This window comes from Astyanax mexicanus, chromosome 10, assembly GCF_023375975.1.
Source record: "Astyanax mexicanus isolate ESR-SI-001 chromosome 10, AstMex3_surface, whole genome shotgun sequence".
Classification (NCBI taxonomy): Eukaryota; Metazoa; Chordata; class Actinopteri; order Characiformes; family Acestrorhamphidae; genus Astyanax; species Astyanax mexicanus.
Window position 1 is genome coordinate 25,254,111 of NC_064417.1, and position 19,532 is coordinate 25,273,642.

Here is a 19,532-nt window from a genome sequence, read left to right on the forward strand (position 1 = left end):
TTACATATATTTTAGCATTCCTACACTACGACAAGCTAATTTAATCTGTAATTTGCGTAATTTACAATAAGATTAAGCCTACAAAGTCTTAAACTCAGAGTATTCAGTAATATCAAATAAATTAATTTGTATCATTATTTATTTAACTGAGCAAACATGTGACATCATCAAACATCTGACCTACTGTATACACTACCACAAAACACAGAGGATGTAGAAAACAACTCTTTAATCTTAAACGCAAAAAAAGAGTAAATTGCTGAACGATCACAGGTACATTATCAACAGCGGTGCAACAGGCACTTATACAGTCAGACACAGAATTCCTAGCTCAAAGCAGGCTGTTAAACTCACTAAACTAAACTGTCTTCTCCTTATCGCTCAATTTCCAAAATTAAAACAGCCATAAGCATCTCACACACTGCCCACTCTAATTCTGCCACTTCCGCAAACAAGGTGGAATAACACTCGTTCAGCGTCTCTCGCTTTAGAGAAACCCTCAACCTCAGTCACTTTGTGACCACAGACATAATTCACAGTAGAACTTCTGACCTCAGAAGTGGAGATCCAGATTGATGAGTAGAAGCAGGTAGGGATTCATTCTATTTGTGTCACCAAGAACTCCAGTAGATACACAGCTGATTCCAAAAAACAAATCAAGTCCTGCTTCTGTAGCATCATGAACTGGCAGGTCACTGGAAAAAGTGAAAAAAGGACAATTTTATAGGAAACTATACATTTTACAGATTACAGATCCAGAGTAAGAATTCTAGTTCTGAACATTCTATATTGTTCTTTATAAATCAAAACTGAACTGTAGATATCACTAGATTCAGAGAAATTAAACTGCACATATATTTAACACATATTAGAATAAAGCATAACTAAACTAGAGATACACGGAATTAATCACTTGCACTAGTCTGAATACAATGACAGGGTACATTGTAATGAAAGAACATGTTCTAATGATAAAAGTCTTGGACAAATTTAGTTATTTAAATACCACAAAGAAACACATAAAAGTACTTACAGGTCATAAGCATTTATGAGTAACTATAATTTAAATTAAATTATTTTTTTTAATTTAAATACTATAATTTATTACTCCAGAGAAAGCACAAATGCTGGCACAGGTGTATAAACTCCTTTAAAAAAAACACTGAAAAATAGATTTAACAGCTCTGAAAAAATAAGAGACCACTTAAAAATTATGATTTTTGATTTTGATTTTACCAAATCCATCAAACCAAGCCATCAACCAAAGCTAAACTGCTTGAAATTCTGCACCAGGAGTGGCATAAAGTTATCCAAAAGAAGTGTGTAAGACTGGTGGAGGAGAACATGCCAAGATGCATAAAAACTGTGATTAAAAACCAGCATTATTCCACCAAATATTGATTTCTGAATTCTTAAATGAATCCTTACGAATATAAACTTGTTTTCTTTGCATCATTTGGGGTCTGAAAGCTCTGCATCTTTTTGTTATTTCAGCCATTTCTTATTTTCTGCACATAAATGCTCTAAATGAAAGTATTTTTATATGGAATTTGGGAGAAAAGTTGTCCGTAGTTTATAAAATAAAACATCAATCATTTTACTCATGTACCTAAAAATAGCTAAATCAAAGAAACTAATACAGAAACTGAGGTAATCTCTTAATTTTATAAGATATATAAGGGCTGGGCTCTGAAGCAACAGAGCAGTTGAATTGCTTTCTCTGAAGTGTGACAAGTTGGAGTGACACCTGTGATCCAGAACTGTTATTTTTCTATAATCACCACTGCCACTATAGTGTAAAATATGTACTGTGGAAATATGGAATAGCAGCATGAAAGAGTTTCTGGATCCCTAAAATCTCTTAAAGAAAATCTTACCAGCACTGCAGGAGTCCCTAAAAGGCTAATCTGATTCCACACCAAGCACATCAACATCTACATCTTCCTCCACTTCCTCCTCCTCTGTGCTAAGACCCGCCTCCCAGATCACAGTTGGCACAACAATGGGCTCGGAGGCAAAGCTTGAGACCTCAGTCACATCCACATCTTCATCCTCTTCTGAACTTCCTGCTGATTCTCTTACGGCCTTCTCAGGTGTGTGTGAGGGGAGGAGCTCACGGCAGAGGGGTGGATGTGACCGAAATGTCCCAGAAGGTGTGAGTGGAGTCACCTCCCCTGTATCCCAGTCAGCCCTCTTTAGCGTTGGGACTTTGGATAAAGGTGACTGTAAAACTGCCTGAGTGGAGACTGCATCAGTCCAGCATGAATCATAAGTGCTTTGGGGCAGATCTGCAGTGCTGAGCATGTGTTGGTCATTGTTGTTGCAATCACATTCCTCTGTATCTTGTGTTAGTTCAACTGAATCTGCAATAATAGCAACAAAAACACACACATGCAACAAAAGTAAGTTCACACAGGTTTTCACACTTGTCCAGAGTCTGTACCCAGGGCTGATTGTGCGTTTGAAAAAGGGGCTCATGACTGCTGGTTTATTTTCACACACAAGAACTTGATCGATATGGCAATTCCACGCATCATTTTTCTGTGTGAAGTTGTCGGAATTGAAAATTGTCAAAATAGCTTTGTCCATTTGCTGCATTTCATTATTTTGCTTGAATACAGACACATGGCGAGGTAGTAGGGGTGTGACGAGACACTAATAGCACGAGACAAGACACACAAGAATGAGACGAGATTTAAAAATAGAATTTTAAAGAAACATCAAAAATGAAAAATGGCTTGAAAGCCAGAGTTGTATTTGACAAAATCAAATAATGCAAACTTAACAGACTGGTTTCTCTCACACATTGATTCTATAAGAAATAGAAATAAGAATAAGAAATAAAAAAATAAAAATAAAGTGCATAAAATAAATTATATAGTGCAAACAATAAGTGCAAACCACAACCAGTCATATTAAGCCTATGGTTTCTGTTTTTTCTCCTAATTCTCTTGTAATTTAACTATACATAACCATAACCAGTCATATTAAGACTATGCTTGAAGTGCAAACAGAGACAGAACATTTTTTTTTAAATACAGTACTGAGCTAAGAGATTAGTACAACTGCCTATAAAACAGTCACGTGTAGGATTTACTTACAGTACTTACATATGGTTTGTGTCTTGTTGGTCACACTGTTACCGTTTATTGTTTCCACTGGAAGCCAAAATGCAGCCAGACATACAACTTAAAATTAGTGGAAGCACTACTGTGTTGCCAGATCCCTCTTAAAAAGTCCACACTAAGATGTTTTTTTCCCCCGTGAGACAGGTTTAAGCTTGACGAAAAATATAGTCACAATTTAATCTCGTGAGATCTAGGTAGGTAGTGCTGGGTATGCATTTCTCGCATACCGGCATACTACTGGAGGTGCTTCAGAGCGCTGTATGGAACAGCACCCTCAAAGAAGCACATGCAGCCCTGTGGAGTTAAACCATAGTCAAATGCTCGTCTAGAGCTGTCCTGCCTGAAGAGAATTAAGAACAGCTCCTGCTGCCGTTTCTACTGTATGAGTGTTATTATGCCAGTAAAACAGAGCAGTAACTATAGCCCTGTTAAATATATTACTACTGTAGCTTGAAGGATGACTTTAATTTATTTGTTAACTGGAGAAAGAAGGGTATCGTGACTGATTTAAATACTGTAATGCCTCTAATGCAGGGGTGTCCAAACTTTTTTTGTTGGGGGCCAGAAGGAGAAGTATATTTGAAGTCACGGGCCACACTCTGTAATTAAACAAATAATGAAATATACCACTTTAAATAATATTTTTTCCTGATTATTTCATTTACACAGCATTTTACTGGACTAACTGTCTTTATCTTTGACAGTGTTGTGTAAACTAAGATTTTTTTAACTGATGTTAAATTTCATGATGTCTCTTAATATAAAACTCCTTAATTATGGCAACTTGTAGACTCTTTGCCCCGTTTTTCTGCGCTAGAAATGCGCACCCTCTCCGCTTTTAGAGTCTTTTGGCCCGTTTTTCTGCGCTAGAAATGCGCACTCTCTCCGCTTTTAGACTCTTTTGCCCCGTTTTTCTGTGCTAGAAAGGCGCACTCTCTGCGACTCTTTGGCTCTTTTATGACACCTAGCGTTCAAACTTTGAATCTCACATTATAAAAACCTGCTTAACAGCGGACCAACTTTCATTCTATTTCTAAAATACCTCGCGAGCCGCTCCAAGAAAGGAAGCGGGCCGCAAATGGCCCGGACACCCCTGCTCTAATGGCTTCAATAATAACATTTTAATTTGATATTAAACTTGTGTCATACTTGTGCAAAAGAGCTTTTGAGAAATATATCTTTGAATACTTAAACACTGAGTATTTTAGGTCTGTTTATAGTGTTTATGGAACTATTTAAAATACTTTGTTTTGTAATGGAAGCCGTGTTAAAGGTGTTGGTGTATCTCTTTTTAAGGTCTATTGTTTACATTCTCCAGCTGTTTTTCTACTAATGAAGTCTGATTTCTTCCTATATAACAACATAAAAACTCACAATCCTATATTGTAGCCCATTCATACAAAAAATAACGTGATTTACATTTTTGACCATGCCGCCCAGCAGTATGGCAACAAATAGATTTTTGGGATGCACTGCATTTCACTGTAAGGAATTTGTGCCAAACTGACGTGGAAAATGTTAATACAATCCACAAAGTGCGTTAGTTTTCCTCAATAACATACAGAATAAGTGCCAAAATTGCTTACCTGCAACTGGTGACAGACACATCTGGGATGGTGCACTGCAGTTTTCAGTGATCATTTGGTTTAGTAGACCAGCTGCCATACTTTCCTCATTTTCCTGACTGCATCCCACTCCTTCTGTTTCATTTTGTCCCTCTTGCACTTCATTCTCTTTAAGGATTTTTGGTTGTATGTCCATAATGCTTCCCACTGTTTCCTCTGTTGTATTATTTTCCGAACAATTGTTATCAGTGTTTTTACTCGCATCATCTTTGAATCCACAGTCCTGAGTGTCCATATTTCCTGCACTTTCTTTTTCTTTGCATGTTCCCTCCATATTCATTGCTTTTAAGCGTTCTTCTTCTCTCCTTCTTTTGTTCTCCATTAGCATCCTCATCTTCTCAAATGCTGAGGAGGCCATCTCGATAAATTGTCTGCGGCCTTTATTCTTTACAGGGATCTGGCTGTTGGAGGAACTGGCAGGTATTTGCTGGGTCTCTGCATGTCTTCCGTCTCCATGAGCATTTGCCGTTACTAGTCTATTCTCTTCTGTTCTCATCTCTAATGCGGTTCTTTCATCACTGAGGGATTGTGTAGTGTGTTTATTTGACTGTGTTTCTGTGGTTTTGCTTTTGTCTGCTTCAACGTTACTCACTGCATCTTCATATACACACATGTCAACTTGGTGCTGGGAAAGTTTTTGTCTCTGGGGATGTCTGCATGTTTTGTCTTGCTTCCTTGTGTTTCTCCGCCTTGTTCTCTGGTTTTCTCTGCGTATCTTTTTTACTAAAGGGGAATTGTGGTGGCTTGCTGAATTCAGTCCCAGTTTTCTTTTTATGGCCTGGCTTCGGGTCATCCTTTGAGGTCTAATCTCCGTCTCAACGCAGTCTAACTTTTCCACCGATCTTCTGTACCAAGACGAACGCAGTCGACTCAAGGCTGTCGACAGTCGTAGACGACTGTGGACGTCAGATGTGTTAGGAGAAGAAGAAGAAGCCATTCTGGTTGTCTGAGGCTGAGTGGTGGGGGTAAATGTGTTCACAGCATAACAGTGACCTGAGTGTGGGTTGAGCGTGTTGAGCTGTGGCTGTATATGTGTGTATGTACTGCTCCGTGAATTGCGGCTGTAGTCACCATTAACCTGAGCTTCGTCCGTGTTCCTGGCAGCAGTGTGATGATATGATTTGCTGCTTGGCATTTCCTCCTCCAGTGCTAAATCACACCCACCTACTTGTTGCTCAAAGGTGCTCAGAAAACGATCCAGGATATCACACAGCTCTCCTTCATGCTGGTATTGAGAGGCACCTGCAGGTTTGGTAAATGCAGGTTTTGAGACCAACATGTCGCTAGAAGTTGTGGTGTTCACAAATCCGTGCTGGCTGGCTTCATCGTCTGGAAGAAGATTGAGGCCAGTCATGATGTCGTTTAGAAGCAAGTCCATAGGTTTGGAGCAGGCCTGAGGAGCAGGTGGGAGGGATACTGTGTGCAGTATGGATGGGTCCGGATGGTCCGTGGTATTCTGACAGAAACTAGAGGAACAAGGAGGAAGCGGCAAAAGGCTTAAATCAGGATGACTGTTCTGGCTGCTCAAGCAAGGAGGACCATCCTGTGAGAAAAGAGACAGATTGGTTAAAAAGGCTGTCATAACCTTGAGGACTTCCAAATAGACTGTTTTTGCAGCTTATCGTACCTAAACAGTTTGATACTTTAACACTATGTACAGATACTATAAAAAATACAATATTTAAAACAATTATAATATTATTAAATATTATTATATGAAATGCACTAACAATGCAATCCGTTTATTTTTTTTAAACTCTTCTTTCCCCATTGTGAATTTTTAGGTTTTTATAATTTTTTTAAAGTATTCCTTTAAGAAAAGAAGCAATGTAGTTGCTAAATTAAAATGTGATAACCTAAATATAACCAAAGATATTTATAGATGTTGCACCTTCATGTTGATAGTTTGTAATAGTTTATAGTGTTTAGACAGATCTCACAGTTTGGATCAGCTCATTTTTCAGATCAGCAAAATAATTTTGTTTATTGCTTTTGCTTATTGCTTATTGGATTTGTTTTTTTCACTTGATTGATTACTAATTGTGTTATGTTATTTTTATTTTATTCATTTAAATTCTTTATAGCTACAATATTTTTGTACCATGTTTAATTTATTTGACCCTTTTACAGTTTTATATTACAGTTCTATATTATTTTTTACCTTATTTTTTATTGGGCCTTATTTTAGCTTTTAATTTCACAATTTCCCTGAACACGTCTTTTTAAACGTGCACTTTCTGTGGAGAAACACTGTTTACTCTTATTCAACACTCTGTGAAGCACACTGAGCTGCACTATTCCATTATTTTATTTAAAGAAAACAAGAAAGTGCTGTTTCCTCTGACACAGACTCTTAAAGTCTCATCGGTCTGTTATGTGTTGACACACCTACCTGTCCCTCACTGCCTGCATGTGCACCTCTCCTGCCCCTCTGCCTCCCTCTGCCTCTCCCCTCTCCCACCTCTGGCAGTGCACCTCTGCCTCGCCGTCTTCTGGTCAGTCTGACTGTCGGTCTGGTGTCCAGCTTCCTGCCAACTCTACCCCCACCCTGCCCCCTCCAGGTCAGCCTTGGCACCCATCCCCACCTTTCAGTGTGACCCTGCCTTCCTCTGCCTCTGCCTCTTCCCCTCCCTCTCCCTGCCTCTGCCACTCTTTCCCTGACTGTCGCATTGCTGGAGTTGGCCTTGCTCATGCCTCTCTCTCCTCTAGGTCTTCCCCTAAGCCTTGGACGTCCCCGCCCCCTTCTCTTTGTGGTCTGAGATGGCACTGGATCAAAGAAGTGGTTGATGAAACCAGGGATATTTCCCTCAAACTGCTCAAATCCCTCCACAAGATGATCGTCCACATTCCCCAAGTCTACTCCTTCTCCTGACTGAATGGGTCCAAGATCCAGGTGGGTGTGGTTGGAAGTTGAGGTACGAGGAGTGCAAGAGGAAGGGGGTTGCTGGTATGAAATTTCTGAGGGGTAAAGGTACAACTGGGACACACATAGAGGCTCACCCTCTATTTGACTGCCTCTCGCCTCAGGGACCACACCCAGCAGATTATTATAACTGGATGAAGCCGTCGTCCTCTCTGAAGACCTGTGGGCTCCCTGCAGTGCCAGTGTGACCTGAGGAGGGCTGGCATCAGTGCCTTGTTCTTGATTAGTCAAAGAGCATGTTTGGTGGCACGTCAAATGGATGTTCTGCTGATGTTCTGGGCTTATATGATCTGTGTGGGTCTCTCTCTCATCTTTCTCTTTGTCGCATGTGGTCTGTGTGCTGCTCTCCCTCATCCTCTCCTTCTTGGCATCTTCTCTATCTTTTCTTCTACCCTCCTTGCCTCTCTCCTTCACATGCTCCTCAGGCAGCTTGATGCCCAGCAGCTCTGTCGCTGACAAGACGTCCTCTCTGTTGGTGTCCAGCTGACCCGAGTACAGCAGGCTGACCAAGCCAAGCAGCGTGCGGTCCTCCACACACTGTAGCTCAATGAGTCTTCTCTGTCCAGCCAGAGGTGCCGGCATAGTGGACAGAGCTCCACAAAGCCAGGGGCTGAAGGCAGAAAGTACACAGCTGTGTACTGGTACGGACACACCTGGAAAACAGGAGAAAATGAAGAGAGAGAGAGAGAGAGAGAGAGAGAGAGAGAGAGAGAGACACTGTATTTCTCAACATTGGCTAAACGTTGTGCTGTTCAACAGTACATCAAATATGCCATCACATCTGATGTAGTAAACTAACATTTTTTTAAAGCTGTAGTCTAAGCATTGGTATATTTCTATCAATTCTATGTACCTTTTTTCTATTTTGCTCCTGGGGTCCCCCTAGTGTTGGATAGGGCTGCAACTAATGATTATTTTGGTAGTGGACTAATCTGATGATTATTTGTTTGATTAGGGAACAATTATTTCTGCCATGTTTTCCATCTTTAGCAATCATAGAAACAGCTGAACATGAGATTTGAAAATCACTCAAATGTCTGGATGTTGTTTAAAGGTGGAAAGTACTAATATTTAGTGATTAAAGATGTATTCAGTTGTGTTTTGGCACTTTTGGAGACACAAACCCAGCACTTTGTGTAATGCGGTACTGTTACACATTAAGGTTTAGTCGACAATGAAATTTGTAGTGGACAAATTTAAATAATCAACACTGTCAATTATATTGACCAAGTTTTATAAATCTAACACTAAACATGTTTATGTATTTCCAATATTTTAAATTAAAGACTATATTTCAGGTCCTTATTTAAATAATATGTATGTAATAAAAAGTTACATTAAAGTCAAGAAGCAAATGCAAGATTAAGCTCAGTAAAGTCTAAACTGTATTTATTAATTATTAGATTATTATATTAGATTATTAATACTGCAGGCTTGGATGGTGGAAATAATTCAGTTATTTGATTTATAACCATGATATGTTCGATTTCCATCAATCACCTTCAAATGAGGAGACAAATGGATTCAGCTTCTCTAGGTTCAGTGTTGCTAAACTGTAGAGATGGACAATGACATTTTTTTATTTCATTACATTACAGAAAGTGTGATTAGGTCTGCTTAAATTGGAAGTGCAGCACATTTTAAATAAAACTCACTGTATTTATATAACTTTAGGATTTAATTAGCATTTTTTAAGAATTCCACTACTAGTGCATTTTGTCTGTCAGTGAAAATATGATTAAAAATATTGTGTATTTAATCATGTCTTTACATATCATGATGCAATATTTTAAACATACCACTTCGATTAATAAATCATAGTACTGTTGTAACATGTGCGGGGGATGGGGAGGTCATACACGATGTTGCCAAAAGTATCTGCTCGGCTGAATTGTGTTTGGTGATGTAAAGCTTGGATGGAGCAGCTCGGCTATGGAAACCCATTCCATGGTGTTCTACTGTTCTTGAGCTTATCATACCATCACATAAAGTTTGGAGATCTGTTGTAAAGTTTGGAGATCTGGGTTATGGAAACCCATTCCATTATGTTCTACTGTTCTTGAGCTAATCATACGTCACAAAGTTTGGAGATCTGTTGTGATTGATTTTGCAGAAAGTTGGTGACCTCACTATGAACCTCAGCATCCACTGACCTGCTCTGTCATTTTACATTGACAGAGTTGCTGTTGTTCTCAGTCGCTTCTACTATCAAAGTACCACACTGCATCCTATCACAGAACCACACTGGAATTCACTGAGCTTCAGAGAGCAACCTATTCTCTCACCAGTGTGTATAAAAGCAGTCTGTATGCTTAGAGTAGGTGCTTGGTTTTATTATACAACTATGGCCATGGAAGTGATTGGAACCTGAGTTTTAATGATGTGGATAGTTGAGTGAATACCACCTAAAATAAGAGACCACCTAAAAATTTTGATTTTACCAAACTGAAAACCTCTGGAATATAATCAAGAGGAAGATGGCAATCAAACCAAGCTGAACTGATTGAATGTTTACACCAGGGGTGGCATAAAGTTATCCAAAAACAGTGTGTAAGACTGGTGGAGGAGAACATGCCAAGATGCATAAAAACTGTGAATCAAAAACGGGGTTATCCCACAAAATATTGATTTCTGAATTCTTAAAACGTTATCAATATGAACTTGTTTTATTTACATTTTTTTTTAATCTGAAAGCTCTGCATCTTTTTGTTATTTCTCATTCTCTGCAAATAAATGCTCTAAATGACAATATTTTTATTTGGAATTTGGGAGAAATGTTGTCAGTGTTTTTTGTAGAATAAAACAACAAGGTTCATTTTTCTGAAACATACCTATAAACAGCAAAATCAGAGAAACTGATTCAGAAACTAAAGTGTTTTTTTTTCCCAGAGCTGTAGTTTATGTGGGGTGGGGGGACATTATTATACATGTCTGCAAGGTAGGTAAAGGTCTCACCTTGACTTTTCAGAACAGTGTCACAAAACTCTGCCCTGCTCTGCTGCCTCTGCAACTGCTTCACAAGCAAAGTCTCAAACTGCAGCATTTCTACAGGACACACATACACACACCAGCCATTAACCAATCAGCCCTAAACAATTTAGAACTACTATCATCTGTTCATCAAGTCCCTGCTTGTGTTTTACTGCATGTAAAACATTCACAAGTTGATTATTTTGTGCTTCTTTCAGATAAAACACAGAAATACAGGACAAAAATCCAACATTATGAAATTAACAGATCCGGTGAGCCATTGTATTTCATCTGTCCAATTGCTAAAGAGGCTAATTAGCTGGCTAATAGAGTAAAAGCCCGTGGGTAGCCATCAGTAAACCTGAGCCGGTCTGCACGTGATTACTAATAAATCCTATATAAAACTCCGCTGACCTGTTGTGCCTGTGTTTGACCCCAGTAAGAATAAAATCAGATTCTCCAAAGTCTCCTTCTACTCCATTAACAGCGACTGTGTGGCTCCCCGCTGTCCGGTGTTTCTGCTGTGAGCTGAACGCGCCGCGCCGCCCGGGCATCTCTGCGTCTGCAGGTCCTGCTGCTGCCCAGCTGAGATACCGGAGCCCAGATATCCGCGCCTTTATTTTTAGGGTGCGTATACGCCTTATCTTACGGTAAATGGACGCGCAAGCTGAAAAAATACCTTTTCTAAGACTTGTACTGAGTTAACATTTTAGGGGGTTGAGAGGGAGAATAGTTACTTATTTTATTTTATTGTAATTTTTTTATCCTTTATTTTGATATATAATTAATAATATAAAATAATTTTCTAAGTATAAATAAATATACTTAAAGGATAAAAAATAACAATCTAGAAGTAAAAATCACTATATACATACATATATATATATATATATATATATATATATATATATATATATATATATATATATATATATATATATATATATATATATGTTAGTATATATTAGTAATTGAATGGTGTTCCAGTAGTTTTGCAGTAGTTGGCAGTGAGTATCAGAATCTCAGAGTTACAGTGTAATTGAATGCTCCTCCAGTGTAATTGAATGGTCTTCCAGTAGTTGGCAGTAAGTATCAGAGTCTCAGATTTACAGTGTAATTGAATGGTCTTCCAGTGGTTGGCGGTGAGTATCAGAATCTCAGATATACAGTCTAATTGAATGGTCCTTCTGTAGTTGGCAGTGAGTATCAGAATTTTAGATTTACAGTGTAATTGAATGGTCTTCCAGTAGTTAGCAGTGAGTATCAGAGTCTCAGATTTACAGTGTAATTGAATGGTCCTTCTGTAGTTGGCAGTGAGTATCAGAGTCTCAGATTTACAGTGTAATTAAATGGTGTTCCAGTAGTTGGCAGTGAGTATCAGTCTCAGATTTACAGTGTAATTAAATGGTGTTCCAGTAGTTGGCAGTAAGTGTCAGGAGTGAGGTACAGTACCGCAGCAGTGCTGAGAGGAACTGAAGCTCAGAGGTCAGCTGATCACACACACACACACTCGTTAGCAGCAGCAGCAGCAGCAGAGCTGGACTCGACCACAGCCTCACCCCAGCACAGGCCGTTTAAAACACACCGCAGGTACTCAGAAATATATAATACTATATTTAAAGGGGTTTATAAATAAGTGTAATGAAGGCAGTGTCACTGAAAGAGCTGGGTTTGGTTTTTGTGTGAGCTGTGGGCTGATAGCAGGAGCTGTTAGCATGCGTTAGCAAAATTTCCTCCTTCTAGATGTTTCCATTAGAGCCGGTTAGCTAGCCTAGCCGCACACTGGCAGGGGAAGCTAGGCTAACGCTAGGTGTTTGAATCAGGGCTAAACATTGTCAGCTAGTGTAATCATTGAGCACGTCAGCTTAGTTAATATTAAACGTCACCTGTGTAGCTTATTTAGCTACCAAAATTAACCTAACCAGAGCTATAGCTAATTTACATGTGTGTATATGCCTAATTTACATACGCTCGGAGAACGTTAACTAAAGAAGTTAGCTTTAGCTTCGGTAGCTAAGCTAGTTAGCTCTCCTTCCAGCACTGCTAACGTCACTCTGTCCGGAGACCCTACTCTTTTGTTATCGTTCGATGTAAATGTGGAGTTATTAAATATTATTATTATTATCATTATTGGTATAATAGTTAGCGGTAAGCTATTGGGTCCTGCATTTATTTAAGTTTATTTGTAAAACCTGAATTTGGTTAATGGGCTCTAAACCTTTCAGTTCAGTAAACGTTTGCTGACATGGGGATTTATGGGAAGCGTTTTATCCTAAATTTAGGATAAATTAAATTAGGATGCTGTTAATTAATCGTTTGCCCACGTTTAACATTTGGCCAGTTATTTATAGTAGTTTTTAATTGTAGATATTAAGAATAAAATCAGATCTTCACATCTGTAAAACTATTCCGACAAAACATATTACCAGAATGACTTGTGCTTAATGTAAGTCTAACCAATCACATTTCAGCCATAATTTACTTGGATTTTCATTCTTTTTGATTTATACTTATACGATATTAGGGCTGCAATGATTAGTCGATATATTCGTCAATGTCGATAATAAATATTTGTTAACAACAAATATTCATTGTCAATTAATCATTAATTAGTATCACTACACAAAATGACTGGGGACAAAAACAATGTTATAGATAGGTAACACTTAACTCAGCCTGCATCTCTAAAAGTGCCCAATCGCTAAATATCAGTACACATTCTAAGGACAATGTTCTTGACATTTGAAGAGCATTTAAATCCCATGTTTAGCTGTTTCTATCGTCTTGAACCAGTAGAGAAAGCTATAAACAAGAGCCGTAAACGACAATATAATGTTTTTTATTAGTAGAAATTGTAGTTCCTGATATCTGTCTTATCTTCTGAATTCTGACTAGTAAAAACAGAGATTTGACATTGGAGCTCTGACTTATATTAACATTCCAGTTCTGTAAATTTAATTTTTCTACTTTGGGTTATAATTTCAAATACAGTTATAAGGGAATTACATAGCTTTTTTTCCAAAATGTTTGCTTAACTGAGCTTTTTTTTTTTTTTTAAAGGCCAGATCCTTTTCAAAACTACCGTACTATACAATTTTGTCTGCATCAAACAACATTTCATTTAAAGCTTTAGAGATATCAAATGTTTCAGACGTCTGGTTACCTTCATTTACATGATTTATGTATAACAGTTTCCAGAATGGAGCATTTTATACAAATCACACTTTCATACTACATTAGAATTATTTTTTTTTTTTTTATAGTGTTGGCAAAAACTGTATTGAGCATTCCTTATATATTTTTTTATGTTTATTTTGTCAGAGTGAAGACCAAAACTCAATCTTAAGACATGGCTGATACAGAGCAGCGGACGCCGCCACCGCCACCACCCCAGACTGGACCGGTGGTAAGTAGTACAAAATATTAGACTAAAACACTTATCCAGAAGAATTAATTTAATCTCTAATGCATGGACTCTGATTTTCATTTTTTAACTCTCTAAAATAAAAGCCATATTTTTTTGGCATGAAACACATCCTCACATGTTGTTTTATAGAATGCACAGTTAATGTTGTGTTGTGTGTCTTCACAGCAATTCTTATTGAATAACAAGCTGGAGACGGCCATGTGGCTCTCACGTCTCTTTACAGTCTACTGCTCCATCATGTTTATCCTTCCGTTGCTTGGGTTAGTAACATTTAATAACATATGCTATAAATAATAACTAACGCTCATGCAGTTTTTGGGAGTCAGAAATGTTTCTGTGATAGCTACATGATGATTTAAATATTTTCAAATCATTAATGATCTGTACTGAAAGACACTATTTGACATGATCCTATAATGTTTCTGGATTACTACACTTGTTTCAGGCCTTTGGCAGCTGCTAATTTCTACCAGAGGGCGCTCTTGGCTAATGCTTTGACGAGTGCCCTGCGCTTGCACCAGAGGCTACCACGCTTCCAACTGAGTCGGGCGTTTCTGGCCCAGGCTTTGCAGGAGGACAGCTGCCATTATCTCCTTTATTCACTCATCCTAGTCAACTCTTACCCCATCACCAGTATCCTTTTTTCTGCACTGCTGTCTGTTCATGTTTACCAAACTGTACTTAAAATGGAATGTGCATAAGTAACCTTTTGACTCTTTGGTTGCAGTATGGGAAATTGTTGTGAAATATTGTATGAGTAGTGTAAATGTGTCCTTAACTGAAGTCTTCAGTGAGCATATTCCCAGTGTTCCTCTTCTCTCTACTTCATGCCACCACTTACACTAAGAAAGTTCTGGATGTAAGTATGTCTAATCATCCAAAAACTTACTTTTGCAGTATCATATATGTATACTTGTAATGTGGAAATCATGCTGTGGAAAATCATCCCTATTATATGAATTCTAGTTTTGATTTGTATTTTTTCAGACAATGGGACCAGAAAGTCTCCCTTTTGTGAGGAACTTCCTGAACAAGCTCACAGCCAATCAGCAGAACATCCTCAAGTTTATTGCTTGCAATGAGATTTTCCTGATGCCAGCCACTGTCTTCATGCTTTTCAGGTAGACATTTGGTTTATTGTATGAAGGTACCTATAACGGTCTGCCAGAAAACACTCAGCTGATTTTTAACTAGACTGTTTGGATTACTGCCGGCACACTTAAAACAAACCTGTTTAGTGTAAAAGACAAACCTAATGCCAGGTGCACATGCAGTTTCTTCAGACACGCTTTTCCTGTTGTAGATAAAGATCTGATACAGACACCCAGCTTGTGTATGCCTGTGTAAAGGCATGTTTGTTTTTATTTTGATTTACAAAAAAAGTTGTTTACTCAAAACAGCTATACTTAGATCTGGATCTGGCTACACATTTAGCGTCAGTGATTGAGAGAATCAATCCCTGACAATGGCAGTAGCCAATGCGAGCTTGACTCTTAGTGAGCAGGTACGGTGCAATATAAGAAATATAAAGCTTTGAGTAAAAATTATTGCAATAGGTAGGCCTAAAGCAAAATACATTTAATAATACAGATTAGACTATTGAAATGTGTAAAAAAAACATTTTTATGGGCAAGTGTACTTACTGTGTGAGAATGAGAATATATTTTTCCCACAAAGATTGAAAAAAGAACTTCAGTTAAAAAAAAAGATTTCCAGTACATGTAATAAATCTTTTTAGTTTTTTTGGGAGTATGGGACTTTAGCATCTGAAAAGGTGAAAGAATGCACAGTATGTGAGCCTAACCTTTGATCACTCTTGACCAAGGAAAAGCCTTTGGCAAGGCAGGAGTTCTCAGAGATTGAATGTCCTGTAATGTCCACCTGGTGTAATTGTAGAAAACAGATTAAAAATAGTAGCCTAGGTGTGCTAGATAACTTAAAACATTACCCAAAGGTTACAATCCAAGCTGCATGTTACTCTCAGAGATGTTAAAAGAATTTCCCTTTCATGCCTAACCAGGTTTGTTAAACATTAAGTAGTGCAATTTGGAAAGAAACTCCCACTCTGATCTAATCAGTTATGAGTCAAATGTAATTAGATCAAATAGTTTAGTAGTAAACCAGTCATTTTATTATGATTTAATGAATGCCATCTGCTTGACATTTACAGTGGACAGGGCAGTCTTCTGCAGCCCTTCATTTACTACAGATTCCTCACTCTGCGTTACTCCTCCAGACGAAACCCTTACTGTCGGTAAGTGCTTAATTTGTTTTTAATTAATTTTCAATTCCCATTCCTGGTCCAGGAGAAGCACCTGCCCTGTTACCCAGCCTAATAACAAGCTGTTTGCTTGTATTTTTCTTATTTTGTGTGTTGTTTATGCATGTTCTCTGATATTGCAGAACACACAAGGGCAAGGGCTGTGTACGGCAATGATCAGTCGTTTTAAGCAAATGCTGCACAGCCAAACCTGTGTCCTACTTGTTATAAAGTGCACTTTTTTGAGGTTTTGCAACTCTCTAGTGGTGTCTGAAAAGCTGGAGTCAAGTTTTCAGTGCACAATAACAATCATACAGTTCATTGTAATATATAGTGTACAAACAATGTACTTCTATTTTTAGCAGTGTGGAGCTAAATAATAATGAAAGGCTCATAACCACAGCTTCTTATTTAAATTGTACATTTAGTAATTAAAGTTTTACAGGAACACTTGGAATTATTTTGTAAATAAAACATGTTAAACAAACAAAATGTGTTTAGCCACATTTTGCATTGATGACAGATTTTCTCAGCGTCTTCATGAGTTAGTGTCATTTGTTACTACATAATTCCATATGTAGTGTCCCATAATTGTTTTCATGTCTTTAATATTAATCTACAATGTACAAAATATCTGAATAAGTAAATCAAAAAAACATTAAATGAGTAAAATGAATGACTTGTCACCTGCTAGTGTGAACACTTCAAGATACAGCCGGTCTTCTACATGAACGCATGTCCAGAGAACAAGTATATCGTTACTCTTTATTGTGCTGGGCAGAAGATCTACCATCCTGGTCAGGGTTTGGGAACCAGTGGCCTAATCAGCTGAAGGACTGACTGACTAACATTATCATCACAGTGATTTTATTATTGTTCTTATAATGGAGCATGTCTTGCCCAATAAAAGCTTTTTTTCTGATTATCTTTTTTCCTTTTAGGACCCTGTTCACAGAGCTGAGGATTCTGCTGGAGCATTTTGTGATGAAGCCTGCCTGCCCCGCCTTTTTTAGAAGAATGTGCTTAAATAGCATCGCCTTCATCAGCCGGCTAGCCCCTACAGGTGTCTAACCACCCGCTGTCCTTTGGTGCACTCTCTATCTCTCCCTGTCTCTCTGTATCAGACACTTGGAGACACCATAACACTCTGGTGTATATTTACAATTCTATATACATGCACACATACAGATACATGCACACACATACACTCCTACGAAATGGGTAGGTAGGAGGGAGTTGCTCCAAGATTGATTCATAAGCAGGTTGACAAAGTCTCAGAGATGTTAGAGATGGACTTCCTGCTAATCTGTTCTTCTGCATGGTATGCAGTTACATTGATCTGGGGAGACTTCACTGAGTGAAAAGGCAGAGCACTGACTTAAAGAACTGCAGCATTGCACTACTTAAACTTGCCTTTGCACCCAGTGCACTGTAACATCAGTGCAGCTCTTTGATCAGTGCTTCGAGGGATTATTTATAAACGGCAACTGTGTATGTCTGTTTTTTTTCTTATAGGATTGGATGAAGATATTTAAGCTTAATATAGAGTAAACAATTGCTAGGTAGATCTCGTTTATTAGACGTCCCCGTGCAGGGAAAGAGATTTTCATGTCCTTATCCATGTGTATGTTTCAGTTTAATTTGTTTCAGAGAACGTTTTTATGATTGTACTTATGTTTGTCTTGAGCTGGATTACCTTGAAATCTAAATGTAACCTGTTGAACTAGGTTCATTTTAACAGATTAGTGAAGAACTGATGATCAACTTTAAAAGGTGGAGAGGGGAACAATCACTGGTTCACTTGTTTAGATCTTTCTTTTTTTAAGTAATTGACCAGACCATTGAAAGATCATTATTTTTTGTAATTGTACTGCTGACTATTTACACACACACTTGCAACCTTTCAGCCAAATATTGCTTGCCTTGAATGTAAATTATTCAAAGTAAGTGCATTTCTTTTTAAGTTATTTCCTTATAAAAACGATTGTTCCCTTGCTCTGATGTTTTTAAAATTTATATTTATCTCAGCTAATTGTGTATGTGAATTAAAAAAAGTCAATAAACTAATTCTAATTCAAATTGCCTAATTTACTTCAAAGGTGAACTATGGTGCAAAATGGATTTGGCGGTGTAGTGAAACAGATACAAACTTTTGTTAAATAGCCCACCTGTTTATTTAAATACAGCACTTTTAGCTAGTGCTCCCAACAGGTGTACAATGCTAGCAATATGTGGTATGATTTATTTGCGTGGACAACAGTTTACCATTAACAACTGAGTAGCTCATTGGTAAAAAAAAAAAAAGTGTTAGAATAAAAAATGAGGTACTGAAGTGTGTACAAGAAGATTAAAAACACTTACAGTACCACAAGGTAGTTCTCCAGGCACTGCCATCTATAAATTAAGTCAGGATAAGTCAACGTAAGCCCAAACTAAACTACAGCTGAGGAGTCATGTAAATAATTGTATTTTCACAGAATAAAATTTCAGTATGTTGTCCAACATAATCTTAATTTCTTTGCATGGGCAATGTTGCCCCATCACTAGCATTATAATCCTGTCAGGGGTGTCAGCAAAATGCTGCATTTCAGAGCAAAGACTACACCCCACCCATTTCACACCGGATAGCTCATTTAATGAACAGGTTACATGAAGCAATGTTTACTCATCTTTACCTATAGACTTTACCTTTAGAGATCAGATGAGCCCAGAGGTCAATCAATGTTATAGTGCACGCTAAAGATTAAGTTAAAGCAGACATGCTTTTGTTGCAACACATGTATGGTACATTCAGCTTATTGAATCATGCACATCCTGTGATGTGGTTTTCCATGCACACATTGCAAGGACTATGCTGAAACAAGCTCACCATATTTTAACTACAGTCACATATATTTTTAAATGTCAGAATAACCATTTAACAACCCAAAGCGTTGAGCATTTTTATGCTACTTATTACCAAAACAACCTCAGCCTCCAGAAAAGAACCTAGAATATATGTAGGTATACAGCTATAGTTAAAGCACTTCAAATTATACAAATTAAGCAACCCATCTGAGATTAGCCAAATTGATTTAAGGCTAGACTGGAGTACTGTACACCAAATCTTGTCTGTTCAACCTCACTCACTACCTTATGTTCTTGTTGAACCATCAAGCAAACTCAAATTAAAATCACAATCAAAAATAAAAGTCAAGAG

General features: G+C 37.9%; 2 protein-coding genes across 2 annotated transcripts; one reads left to right on the forward strand and one right to left on the reverse strand.

Moving 5' to 3' along the window:
• Positions 1-212: 212 nt before the first annotated feature.
• On the reverse strand, positions 213-11,248 carry LOC103037349 (uncharacterized). The gene is made up of 6 exons (XM_015602965.3): positions 11,061-11,248; positions 10,632-10,721; positions 7,146-8,329; positions 4,715-6,296; positions 1,878-2,363; positions 213-695 (listed from the first exon to the last, which is right to left on the reverse strand). The coding sequence occupies exons 2-5, from the start codon at positions 10,717-10,719 to the stop codon at positions 1,903-1,905; spliced, it is 3,315 nt and encodes a 1,104-aa protein (XP_015458451.3). The 5' UTR covers positions 10,720-10,721; positions 11,061-11,248; the 3' UTR covers positions 213-695; positions 1,878-1,902.
• Positions 11,249-12,125: 877 nt separating this feature from the next.
• tmem33 (transmembrane protein 33) lies at positions 12,126-19,506 on the forward strand. Its single transcript, XM_007239045.4, has 8 exons — positions 12,126-12,236; positions 13,968-14,052; positions 14,239-14,333; positions 14,519-14,706; positions 14,865-14,932; positions 15,061-15,194; positions 16,244-16,327; positions 17,275-19,506. The coding sequence occupies exons 2-8, from the start codon at positions 13,996-13,998 to the stop codon at positions 17,402-17,404; spliced, it is 756 nt and encodes a 251-aa protein (XP_007239107.1). The 5' UTR covers positions 12,126-12,236; positions 13,968-13,995; the 3' UTR covers positions 17,405-19,506.
• The last annotated feature ends 26 nt before the right edge of the window (positions 19,507-19,532 follow it).